The following is a 12,648-nucleotide window of genomic DNA, read 5'->3' on the forward strand; positions in this document are numbered from 1 at the left end:
TTTGAATATTGCTGTGTTATTTCCCATTCTATTAGTATTAAGTTGGGTATCAACTTAAATAAACAAAAATATTTTTGTTTAATGAATGAGTAGAATGAACAAAAAGAATTACTTCTTAGTAATTAAAATGGCATTCACATTAGTAATTACTTTTTAAAAAAGTTTATTTGTTATAAGCCAAGAATAACAGATAATGTAAAACATTATTTACCATGTCCGTATTAAACATAATGATTTGTGTTGATTTTAAGTATGTTTTTAGTATTTGAAAAAAAAAGATTTTTTGTAAGATATTCGATATAATGAACAATTCTTTTTGTAATAATTTAAAAAACAATATAAGAATATCAAGAGTTGTTTTAATTCAATTATCTTTCTTCTTTATTATCTTTATTGAATTTATCCATTCCTCCTCTCTTGAATGATATATCGCTCATTATATTTCTCTGGTGAAATATCTTTCTATTCGTTGTTTTTTTTTTGTTATTCTTCCTTGGTTTTTTCCTTTGTTCTTGTCTTGCTTACCTTTCTTATATTTCTCAGAACTGTTTAGACATTTACTCATGTTATTTTTCCTTTTTTTGTTTATTAATCTCTTCTTTAAATACTTACTGTAACTTCTAAATACAATTTTTATTAATTGTGTTTTATCACTTAAAATTATAACGTCTTTCAACAACCTCAATTCTTCTTGCTCTTCTTCTTTACTTTTTAATGTTTCTTCTTGATTTTGTTTATAAAGATATGTTAAACTCTTTTTTCTTTTCTTCTAACATTATTCCCTTTTCTCTATATTCTTATTCTTTTCTTTATTTTATTACGTCATAAAATCTTCATACTTTTATCATCTAGCACCTTTCTATCATTTACTTCTTTATAGCTTTAAGTTAACTCTTTATTCCACTTTATATTTGACTCTATGATTTTAATTTCTTTTCTTATTTCTTTCATTCACCAACAAATAATCAAGAGACTAATTTGAAAAACAATACTATCATTTAAAAATGAAAGAAATGATATGTGAATTGAATAATTATATGTTCTAATAATTTGAATATTTATATTATTATTCGATGACTATATAAGGTATTTGATATCATTCTAATTATATACACAAATATTGGATATAATAGTTATTTTAAATTATTTATATATGGAGATAGATTATTCACCAATATTATAATGACAACTCCATTCTAGTATATAAATAATGACTATACCAAAAATATATTATTTAACATGATTATTTTTATGTCTCTAAATTCAAACTTGCCTTCATTCTTTATTTATTGACTAATTGAAATAAAATATTAAAGTCAATAACTTGCTATCATTTCTAGTATTTACTTAATATATTTATGTTCTTTTTCATTTATTACATCTTATATTTTGTTACTATTTTATATTTTAATTGGATTGATAAAATAGAATCTTTAAATATATTAAATTTATTTTGGAAGAATAAAAATAAGATTTTTCGTATTTACATGACAAATAGATATAACTATATATGTCTCTAACTATTGTAAATAGAATTACATATACTTTTTAACCCATCGTTATGAAGTTTTATTTTCTAAAGTGCATTTATTTTTGTATTTAATGCCTTTCAAAAAATACAACGTCTTTGATAAGCTAATTCTATAGTCTTTCACTTCTTGTAAATAATACAATCCAATAATATTATTTTAAATTAAAATAATATTAGTTCGATGGCTTATTAATTCATATTAAAAATTATATATTCTTTTCAAAATCAAAAACATAATAAAGTTTTTATTACCACTCAAATTACATTGTATTTATTATAATAAATATACTACTCCTATTAATGAAGTTCTTTTTGAATTATATGACTCACCTTTCTTTATTTTTAATAGAATTAGGTAAATGAAATGGTCAATAGAATAAAATTTCAGTTTAATTTATTTTGAAGGAATATTAAACAACAATAATTTGAGAATTATTGAACTTTATAATTTAGTAAAACATTCAAAAAAAAAGTAAAAATTTTAATGATAAAAAATAAAAACTTAAAAATAAAAAATACATTCATAGTTCAAAGAATGATACATTGGATTGTATTTAGTCTTTTGATTTCTTTTGTTATGGGATCTTCTCCTTCACTAAACCTTACACAGTCAATTGCATTATTAGTTGAAAATACACTCACATCAACGTTATCATTGATTAGTACATTGTTTGTTGCTTATTCAATGGTATATCTTCGATTATTGTCTAAAGGAATATCAAACCAAATGATTTTCTGTTTATTATGTTGTTCATTTGTGAATCAATGTGTTGTTTTAGCGACGTTATTTATTCTTCAAACATCACAAATGGTAGCAGATAATACATGTAAGTTTTTTGCTAGTGTTTTACAATTTACAGACTTAAGTCAATGTTTTTGGATTTTAGCTATTGGAGGACATATTGGTATGTCCTATTTTATCAAAAATAGTTCAATTAAAAAGAATTATTTTGTTTGTTCAAATATATTTGTTTGGGGAACTAGTTTAGTTTTAAGTATTATTCCAGTAAATAATTATGGAAAAAGTGATATTTGGTGTACTACAATAAGTAAATATTGGGATTTCTTTACATTATATATATTTGTTGCAATTGTTGCAATACTTGTTATTATCATTTATGCAGCAATTATTATAAAGATTATTATAACTAACAAAAATATGAAACTACGTTATTTATTTACTTATAACAAAAATGATGATGTTCAATCTTATGAAATGGTTTCATTAGTAAGAAAAATGGCTATATATCCATTTCTTTATATTGTTTGTTGGATTGTTCCATTCTTTAATAGACTATTGCCTTTATTTAAAATAACACCACCTTTCTGGATGGAATATGTCCATTGCTTCACTATTCCTTTATTGGGATTTGTTAATTGTTTATATTATGCTAACGATGTTTCTTTAATTGTACGTTGGAGAAATTATTTTAGAAGTTGGGGAATGTGTTTTACTTGCATTGGTGATGAAGAAGAATTAATCAATGAAGATTAAATTCTTGTTATAGTCCATTTTTATTGGTTTATCTGTCTTTTCAAAGAAAATAATCAACTATGACTTACATAAAATTTAGGTTTTCATCAAGTAGAGTAGTGAATCTACTTATTTCTTCAAGCATGTTTTATTCTTTTTTTAATAAATTTTTTTTCAAACCTTCTCCACTTATCTCATTTTCTTTTCAAATAAGTATAAAAAAACGAAAAAACTAAAAATTTTAATCTTCTTTTCTTATTAAACTCATTATGATACCATTTATACCTAATGAAATTAATTTTCAAAATCTTTATACTATGGTTCTTGAACAATGGTTTGGAGACATGAACACTGTCATTGCTACAGAAAATGAGAATATGGAAATGCTACTTGGAATGTTATTTTCATTATTTGCTGGCATACCATCATTTTTCTTTGTTTGTTTTTAAGAACTTTTGGTGTTTTTCACAACCAAATAAAATAAATAGTTACTAAGACAATAGTTATGGGGTGGAATAACAATTCATGTAAAACTAGGAATGATCATAGGACTATGTACTTATTTGTTTTATTTTTCAATTACCCATGTCATCCAATTATAATTGCCTTTATCATTAAACCAACATCTAAGAATGAAAAACAATAAATTTAATCTTCAGCCTTCATTAAAAATAGTATTATCGTTGAAAAATTGGTTAATTTACTCATAGCCATTGTGGTATTCAATTGTTCTCCATTTTCATCTACTAATCCATATTTTGGTGAATTTACTAAATTAGTATTTGGTAATCCAAACTCAGTACAAATAACATCAATCACTTTACCACAAGTCCAATTTTTATTTATCCATAATGCTTTTCTTTGTTCATTTGGTAGTATAACTTCAAAATATAATCTACAATTGAATGGTACAGTTTTATTTCCAAGAGCATTTTTTAAGATAAATGCCTTCTTTTGGGCACTTAATGTTTGTTTGTTTACAGGTTGAGTTGGGTAACTTTTTTGAGATTTGAAGAGAGAAGATTTTTCTAAAACAAAGTTAGTTAAAGAAAATGGTGATGATTTATTACACGTTTGAGTTTTATGCGTTAAGGCAACACAATGATGGGTTGATTGGTTTCTGTGCTCAACACAATAATTTTTATGACAACCTGCACAAACAATCTCAACAAGCTCTGTTTTCCCACAAAGGTTACAGATAAACCCTTCTTTTTTTGGTTCTAATCTACAATTATTCTCAATATGCTTATTAATAACAACATCAGGAATATCTCCTTTACCTAACTGAATATATTTCTGACAAATAGGACATTGAATAGAACCTTTTTCTTTTTGAAGCTCTTCTCTAGCTTTATCACATTGATGTGTTTTGATACATTTGTTACAAAAAGGGCTATGGCAATAAGAGCATTTGATTGGAAGGAAGTCCATTAAACCACATCCAAGACATTTTGTTCCAATGTCAAGTGTTTCTTGTGAACTACTCATAAACAAATACTTTCTTTTTTTTAAGATTCATTGATTAAATATCATCTATTGAAATATCTCATCACATTATCAATCATTATTCTATTTTTAGAAGTATAGAATAATAATGATGTTTTTCTTTTTTTGAAATGAAAAGGTTCAGATAGTTAAATTATATTCCTGTAAAAAATAAATTATGGCAATCATTGTTTTCTTAAAAACAAATGAAGAGAGCACCAGATTTAATTATTGGTATAAAGAAGTATTTGTTGGAATTTCTGATTTATTAAGATTAGACCTTTCTTTTTCTGCTCAACAGATTCAAGATAATGTTGAAAGAGTTCAGAGGGAATATTCTGGAAAATGTCATGACCTTCAAATCAAAGCAACAGTGCTTGCTCTTGAATCAGTGTTGAGAAATATTATTCGACAACAACTTCTTAGTGATTGTGAAAATTGAAATTATTTTCTAATCAAAATAAATTAATAAATTATTCTTCATCTAAATTTTCAGATGTATCATATTTTTCATAATAGGTCAATATCATTATAATATATTGTTTACTAGTTTCATCTAGCTCAGTTTCATAAAGACGATGTAATGAATTATACAATCCTGTTGTGTCTAATATTTCTATAAAAGGTATATTACTAATGATCATAAAACGAATCATTCTGTATAATCCTAATAATGCTTGTTTGGTTGTTCTAGGATCTCTCTCTTGAAGAATTCTATTTGTAGTTAAGAAGAAAAGAGATTTAGAACATAATTTCTCAAATTGGTCTTGATCACAAACAGAAAAGAAATTACAAAATGCAAGTATTGCCATTGCTTTACAATTAATGTCTTGCTCAGTATTGATACATAACATAACTTGATTCATTAAATCTTTTTTATTAATAATAGAACAAATATTAGGATATTCTGTTGAACATAAATTACCAATAACCCAAAAACAATTTTTTTTTACTGAAGGGTCTTGAATGAACATAGCAACATCTTGCATCCATTTAATGAAATTTAATTCTACAATTTCTTTAGTAAGACTCATGTCCTCTTCCATTCTTAAGCAATTACCAACATATTTGATAAAATATTTTGCTAATAACATTTCTTTTGTTGAAAGAAGATTAGTTGTGCATTTGAGATACCCCTTGAACAAATCCTTGAAAAATTGTGAACATAAAGTTAAAATCTCCTCATCAGACTCTTCAGAACAAATAACAAAACATCCTAGAATATCTGAACACACTTGATAATCAGCACAATCAAATACTAACACCAATAGCGTTAACAAAGATTCCATTTTTTTTATAGTTAATAATGGTTTTGAAATTAATAAACAAACAATTGAAAAAACAACAACTCTCACAGTAGTGATACTAAGTGAATGATTGATTAAACTGGCAAGACGAACAATAAATGTATTGTAACAAACTTGCTTATATGCACCTCCTTCTGAAGCAACATTTCCAACTACCCATGCAATTTGAGATTGAATTTTTTCATCTGAATTATCAAATAACTTTACAAATATTGGAAGAGTTGTTGGAGTAAAAATTTGTTTAGAAAATGCTGAATCAGTACCACTCCAATTAATAAATACAGTCAAAGTGTCATGAACAATATTTTCATCAGGAGAGTCTAATAATTTCATCAAACTTGGCATAACAGGTCTTGGAGAAATATTTCGCAAACAAAACAAAGCATCAATGGTTCTATTTTTTGTTGTAGGGTGTTGCACTTCATAAAGTGCTGCTTGAATATAAGCTTCATTATAAAGGTCTTTAGCTTCTGTGTTTTGTGATGGTTCTTCAATAACTCTTTTTTTATTCAACATTTCTTCTCGCTTTGATTTTCTAAGAGCTTGTTTTTCATTAACAAGAGACATATAAAAACTACGCTGAAGAGATTCACGAAGATTTGTCATTTAACTAAGAAAATAAAATTTAAGTTTAATTTTTTAAATAAAAAAATTGAATTTAGTTTTTAAATTACTCTTCTTTGTCATGAGGACGATAATCAATTGGTATTTCTATTTGTTGACTAGAAACAGAATATGATTTTTGTGGTTTCTCTGTTATTGGAATTGAGTCTATCCATATTCTAGCGATTGTATTCATATCTTTCAAATTTAAAGATTTATCAACATCATATTTCTTCAAATTTCTTCGAGACAAAACATGTTTTTTCAATCGAAAGGAATCAGGCAAATTTGGTTTTGTTACTGGTTTAATTACTGATAAATCAAGAAATAATTGAAGAGAAGGTAATGCCCCTTTTGCTTTCTCCATTAGTTATTGCTTTCTTCGATTTTCTACTGAAATGGTTATGATTAAATAAGAATGTCTTTTCAATCTGTGTTTTTTCATGAGTTTTTTCTTCAAATGAAAAGATTATCTGAAAAATCAAACTGGAAATGAATGATCTAGAAGCGACAATTGTTAATCAAGAACTTCTATCTCATTTTGACGGATATGTCTGTAGTGACACTCGTGGTCTTTGTGTTGAAGCTCAAGGTATTATGCCAACCAAAAGTAGTGGTTTTAGCCAATCAGTAATGAACTGTTCTAAAGAATTAACACAAAGTGATTCTCCAATAATTACTATTGAAGGAACAAATGGAGTTATTATGATCATGCAAAAAGGAGATATAACAATAGCAGCTACTCATAAAAAATAAATAAAAGAAAATAATTGAAGTTAAATATTTGCTTTACTTAATTTTGTTCTGTTGGAACAATATCAACTTTTGATGAAGACCAATCCATTTTAAAGAATATAAAGTATAGTATCAAAAGTAATACAACTAATCCACAAATTAAATAAAAACAATGTCGATAAGTAAATTTTGCTCCAACTACTTTGCTAATTCCTTCAATACTCCTATTTGTTAAATCAACTAAACTTCTCATTTCTATTGCCTATTTCTATTAATTCTCTTTTAAAGTCTTTTAAGTAATACAAACAGTTTCATCAATATTTTTATTACTATCACTAACTTTATCTAAAAGTGTATTTGTTGCATTCTTCAAAGCAGCGCTTTTTCTCTGAAGAATATCTAATTGTTCATCATTTTCATTTATTAAAACTTCTTCATTAGTTATTACTGACATATTCAGAAAAATTCTTATGAGTTTAACTTTTTTTTTTTTTAAATAAATCAGTTTTTTTGTTTTTCTTGAATGAAAAAAAAATTAAAATAAAACAATTTTATTATCTATTCCAACAATTTTAATTGTTTTTTAAAAACAACCACAAATAGTACCAAGAATCAATAAAAAATTTTAGTTTTTGTGTATGAGGAGAAAAGAAAGCCAAAATTGGATGAAAATGTTCACAAAAATCTAGATTCATCAAATCCTTGAATGTCAACGTTTGTGACTTATTACTTCCTTTTCATGTTGTACATCCTAATGGCATAGTATAATATTTAAAAATGATTCTGCTGTGATAAAATATATTAAAATGGCAACAAGCCATAAAAACTATGGACCCACTCCAGAACAGTACAGAAATATTTGTAGACTTACTCATCAATAGTTTGTTTTTATATTTAAAACAAAAGAATAAGAAAGTAATTTTATAGTGAATGTGGATTAGTTTGTGATACCTTATTACAACGACTGGGTGATGATGGAAAATATTGGAGACATATTTATAAGTCATTGTTACTAATTTATTATATAATAATAAATGGAACACCAGAAGCTGTTGAGAGATTCAAAAGAAGGCAAATTGAAATTAAAACACTTCATTCATTCCAAAAAATAAAAGATTCAACTGGACAAGATGTTGGAATTAATGTTAGAGAACGCTCAAAAGCTATTACTGATTTACTTAGTGATGATGAGGCACTTGAAACTAAAAGGAATATGTCAGAAAAAGAAAAACAAAACATATTTGGAGAGGCCTATTCATCTGATTACAAAACGTCTATGACTGAGACTCATGAAACTAGAAAGAAAGTTGAACTAAAATCAATTGTTCTAAAAGAGAATTTATCTGGTGAATCTGAAAGTTCTTCAGAATCATTAGACAAACCAGAAGTATCTCCTCGTTATCAACAAACACATGAAAACGTATTTGATATGTTAGAACAACCGCTCAATGGCAATACAACTACTGTCCCTGAAAAAAAGAGTAATCCCATTTCTCAACAAACAAAAACTGAACCAATTTTAACTTCACAAACTAATACTAGTCAAAATTTAAATATATTTGATTTATTAGGAGGTTGTAGTAGTACTATTACCATTCAACAACCTCAAAATACTCAATCTTATCAACAACAACCTCAAAACATTCAACCTTATCAACAACCTGTTGATCCTTTTGCTTCGTTTGATAATTCTAATATTGCTACACCAATTGTCTTACCGACTCAACAACAACAATCTAAAAGTAATAATGAATTTATTTTTAATGACTCATCATTAAATGAAAAGAAGAGTTGGAAGACAGGTATTGATATTAACTCTCTTACATTGGACTCTCTTCAAGTCAAGTCCAAAGAACAAAAACAAACCCAACCTCAAGTCAAAAAAACATTAGGACAGCTCTAATTAATAATGTATCACTTGAAAATTTTTTTTATTTTTCTCCATAAGAATGAAATAAAAATCAAAGTCTCATAAAATAAAAATACTTCTTTATTTTTTTCGTTTTTCATAAAAACATGAAAAATATGTAATGAATAATAAATACTTGATGTTAATTTTATAAAAAAGTTTATTTTAAGTCTATAGAAATGGATTAAACCAAAAGATGATTTAATAGTTCAAATCTTTATTTTTATAATTTCTTTACGAACTATTTCCAAGACTCACTATTATTATTTTAACTAAAAACCCTATTTTTTACTGAATCAAAGAAAAATTAAAAGAAAAGTAATATTTTAGTTCTTTTATAAATAAAAAGAGATTAATAAAAGAATAGTAAAATTGTAATATATAACTAGTTTTGAACTAATTAAGATGACGATTCGAAAAGTGTCACAAAGAAAAGGAAGTACAATAGACCCAGGTACCAAAATCACATATATCCAGGTATTTAAAACTGAATCTAAAAAAATAAAAAAGAAAATCAATGACAGTGCAACCCAAGCAAGGACATTTATATTTTGTTGCTCAATCACCTGTTATGTCAATTAGTTGGTCATCATTTACTAATGCCCCATTGAGATGTCTTTATACAACATTTACTGATACTATTACATCTCATTTACATATTTTACAATACGTTGTTCAAAGTGATACTATTGCAAAAACTTTATCACCTGCAGTACATGACCTTCCCTTTACACCAACAGCAGCTCATTTTTCACCTAAACCTATTTCTAATAATGATATTTTTGTTACTTCAGGTGATGGATTACGTGTATTTAGTTTATCAAGTTCAAATGACATTAACCTTACTGCTACTATGACTGATCAAAAATATCAACTACCATCTTGTGGATTTGACTGGTGTAATCAAAATCCAGACTTATTGTGTACTTGGTATTTAGATAATACTTGTTGTGTTTGGAATGTAGAAACAAGGCGCCTTGCTTGGTCCATTCCAAGTAAGAAACAAATATTTGATATGAAGTATTGTCCTAATTCTCCTGATGTTTATGGTATTGCCTCAGAACAAGGATTACTCCAATTAAATGATACTCGTACTGAAAGACCTGTTATGTTATTATATCAATCACAAGATGCACCAGACCTTATGAAACTTTCTTGGAGTTCTTCTGATCCTACTAGAATTGCTACATTCAGTTCATATGGTGATAGGGTAGTTGTTATGGATACAAGAAAACCTTTTGAACCAATGACCCAATTAAAAATTGCACAAAATCAAGTCAGTTGTATTGATTGGTCAACATCTTCTGCTAATGAGTTATGTATTGGAACAACTGATAAAAAGGTTATGGTCTGGGTAATTAAACCATCTAGTCAAAACGAAAATTCATTATTAGAGTTCTCTTCTGATGGAGAAGTTAATGATGTATGTTGGTCTAAATCTAATCCAGAATGGATTGGTGCTGCTATGAGTTGTTCAGTCCATTACCTTCATGTGTAATTTGTGCTTTTTTAATAAGAATCTTAGTTTAATATAGTAGCCTGATTTCCATCAGTTTACAAGACTTTAAGTGATTATTCATTTTTATTTCTTTTTGGTTTATTTGAATAAAAACTATTTTATGAAGTTTAGAATATAATACTTTTTATTAATACTTTATAATTTAGATTTAATTCGTTATATATAACAAATAATTTTATAAAAAAAAAGAAAAAGAAGAACAAAGAAGTGTCATGTTTCCTCAACAAAATATAACTGGATTTAATACTGACACTAACCAATTTAATGTTCCAAAAAATCCAATTTCACCTGAAACTACTCTTTTGTTTCAAAATTCTCGAGTGTCACTACAAACTACTTTACCAATACAAGGAAGTCAAACATTAGTTCTGGAAAAAGAGCCAACAGAAATATCATTACTTCATTCATATGATTCTATAGGAACATTACAATCAAGAAACGCTTTAATTAGTGATAAAGAAGTTGTGGATTATATTAGAAGAGGAGAAGTTGTTGGAGAAGGGACATTTGGAAAAGTTTATCAATCATCAATATCAACTCATGAAAAGAATTGTAAATATCAACGAGTTGCTATTAAAGTATTAAAACAACAAAACTTAAGTAAAGAAGAGATGAATCAGTTTATGATGGAAATGAGTATTTTGAGTCAATTAGAACATCCAAATATTGTTGCTTTTTATAAGGCATGTATTAATGTTCCTTTTATGTCTATTTTAACTGAATATATTTCAAATGGTACATTAACTATGTACCTTGATAAATGTCCTATTTCATTATTAAATGGATTATCTATAATGAAACAAATTGCAGAAGGAATGAGATATCTTCATGAACATATTCCAGTAATTTTACATCTTGACCTAAAATCGGATAATATTCTTGTTGGTGAAAATGGAAGTATTAAAATTAGTGATTTTGGTCTTTCTTTCTTTGTTTCAGATAATGAAGTAGGACATAAAACAAGTCGTTTAATAAGAGGGACTCCAGGTTATTGTTCACCAGAAAGTATAGATGTTTCTTTATTTAATAGACTTCCAGTTGATAAAAAGAAAAAATCAGATGTATTTTCTTTTGGAATTGTATTTTGGGAAGTTATTCATGCAGTTTATTGTAAACATTATAATCGTCCTTATTATGAATTTCCAAATCTTCTTCAACAACCATTTGCTTTAATGAATCAAGTCTCTTCTGATAAAATTATATTAAGACCAAAAATACCAGTTCAGTGTGATAGTGATGTTGCTACTTTAATTTCTATGTGTTTTGCTCATCATTATGACTCAAGACCAGATTTTAATGATATCTTAGAAATATTAAATGATTATACAAAGATTCTTCAAGTTAATGAAACACCATTAATAAAACAGTCAATGGAATCAATGACTCCTATGAATAAATTAAATTTTGTAAAAAATCAAAGTGAAACAAGTGAATTAAGACACTTAAAATTAATGGAAAGCGAATTTCTTCATGAAGGAAAGGTATATGTACTGAGAGAGTTTAGATGTTGTTTTATATTATATTATGGTGATTCAACTATAGTTTCAAAAAGGACAGGGTCAATTAAAATATCATCAGAAAGTAATTTTCAATTAACCTTAAGATTTAAGTTTAAAAACGATAACAATATTATTAGAATAGAAGTACCTTGGATGTGTTTTAAAAACCTTGGATGTGTAAATGAAAATAATGAATGGATAGGTATCTTACAATTAATTACTTATCCAAAATGGTCAATTAATGGTATTTCTACTGAAAGACATGATATTTTTGATCAGTTTTCAGTAAATTTTTATACTTTAGAAAATTTACAACAGTTCATCTCTTCTTTAAAAAAAATTTCTTTAAAAACAAAAAATCCAGGAAGGCATATGTTAATGGTTTTATCAAAGTCTAAAGACATTTCTTTTACAAGAGTAAAACCAACTGATTGTAGAAGAAGACTCTTTCAAGATGATTGATTCATTTATTTTGTTTTATATCACGTATTTTTTTTAATTTTGTTTTTAAAAGTTTAAAAAGATTAACATAAAAAATAAATAATAAATAAATTATAATAAATAAGATTTGTTTTTAAAAAAAACC

At 26.2% G+C, this 12,648-nt stretch overlaps 8 protein-coding genes across 8 annotated transcripts; 5 read left to right on the forward strand and 3 right to left on the reverse strand.

Annotated features, from left to right (window-relative positions):
• Positions 1-2,066: 2,066 nt before the first annotated feature.
• On the forward strand, positions 2,067-3,026 carry ENU1_061650 (hypothetical protein; the record flags this gene model as incomplete). The annotated part of the gene is made up of 1 exon (XM_008858161.1): positions 2,067-3,026. The coding sequence occupies one exon, from the start codon at positions 2,067-2,069 to the stop codon at positions 3,024-3,026; it is 960 nt and encodes a 319-aa protein (XP_008856383.1).
• Positions 3,027-3,653: 627 nt separating this feature from the next.
• On the reverse strand, positions 3,654-4,516 carry ENU1_061660 (zinc finger protein, putative; the record flags this gene model as incomplete). The annotated part of the gene is made up of 1 exon (XM_008858162.1): positions 3,654-4,516. The coding sequence occupies exon 1, from the start codon at positions 4,491-4,493 to the stop codon at positions 3,654-3,656; it is 840 nt and encodes a 279-aa protein (XP_008856384.1). The 5' UTR covers positions 4,494-4,516.
• A 152-nt stretch (positions 4,517-4,668) lies between these two features.
• ENU1_061670 (hypothetical protein) lies at positions 4,669-4,932 on the forward strand (the record flags this gene model as incomplete). The annotated part of the gene is made up of 1 exon (XM_008858163.1): positions 4,669-4,932. The coding sequence occupies one exon, from the start codon at positions 4,669-4,671 to the stop codon at positions 4,930-4,932; it is 264 nt and encodes an 87-aa protein (XP_008856385.1).
• Positions 4,933-4,963: 31 nt separating this feature from the next.
• Positions 4,964-6,403, reverse strand: ENU1_061680 (importin alpha, putative; the record flags this gene model as incomplete). Its single annotated transcript, XM_008858164.1, has 1 exon — positions 4,964-6,403. One exon carries the CDS (start codon positions 6,401-6,403, stop codon positions 4,964-4,966), a length of 1,440 nt encoding a protein of 479 aa, XP_008856386.1.
• Positions 6,404-7,193: 790 nt separating this feature from the next.
• Positions 7,194-7,589, reverse strand: ENU1_061690 (hypothetical protein; the record flags this gene model as incomplete). The annotated part of the gene is made up of 2 exons (XM_008858165.1): positions 7,194-7,397; positions 7,443-7,589. 2 exons carry the CDS (start codon positions 7,587-7,589, stop codon positions 7,194-7,196), a joined length of 351 nt encoding a protein of 116 aa, XP_008856387.1.
• Positions 7,590-7,941: 352 nt separating this feature from the next.
• ENU1_061700 (ENTH domain containing protein, putative) lies at positions 7,942-9,038 on the forward strand (the record flags this gene model as incomplete). Its single annotated transcript, XM_008858166.1, has 2 exons — positions 7,942-8,015; positions 8,063-9,038. 2 exons carry the CDS (start codon positions 7,942-7,944, stop codon positions 9,036-9,038), a joined length of 1,050 nt encoding a protein of 349 aa, XP_008856388.1.
• A 523-nt stretch (positions 9,039-9,561) lies between these two features.
• ENU1_061710 (WD repeat protein 68, putative) lies at positions 9,562-10,542 on the forward strand (the record flags this gene model as incomplete). The annotated part of the gene is made up of 1 exon (XM_008858167.1): positions 9,562-10,542. The coding sequence occupies one exon, from the start codon at positions 9,562-9,564 to the stop codon at positions 10,540-10,542; it is 981 nt and encodes a 326-aa protein (XP_008856389.1).
• Positions 10,543-10,775: 233 nt separating this feature from the next.
• On the forward strand, positions 10,776-12,524 carry ENU1_061720 (tyrosin kinase, putative; the record flags this gene model as incomplete). The annotated part of the gene is made up of 1 exon (XM_008858168.1): positions 10,776-12,524. One exon carries the CDS (start codon positions 10,776-10,778, stop codon positions 12,522-12,524), a length of 1,749 nt encoding a protein of 582 aa, XP_008856390.1.
• Positions 12,525-12,648: the final 124 nt, after the last annotated feature.

Source organism: Entamoeba nuttalli (genome assembly GCF_000257125.1).
Source record: "Entamoeba nuttalli P19 unplaced genomic scaffold asmbl_3293, whole genome shotgun sequence".
Taxonomy (NCBI): Eukaryota; Evosea; order Mastigamoebida; family Endamoebidae; genus Entamoeba; species Entamoeba nuttalli.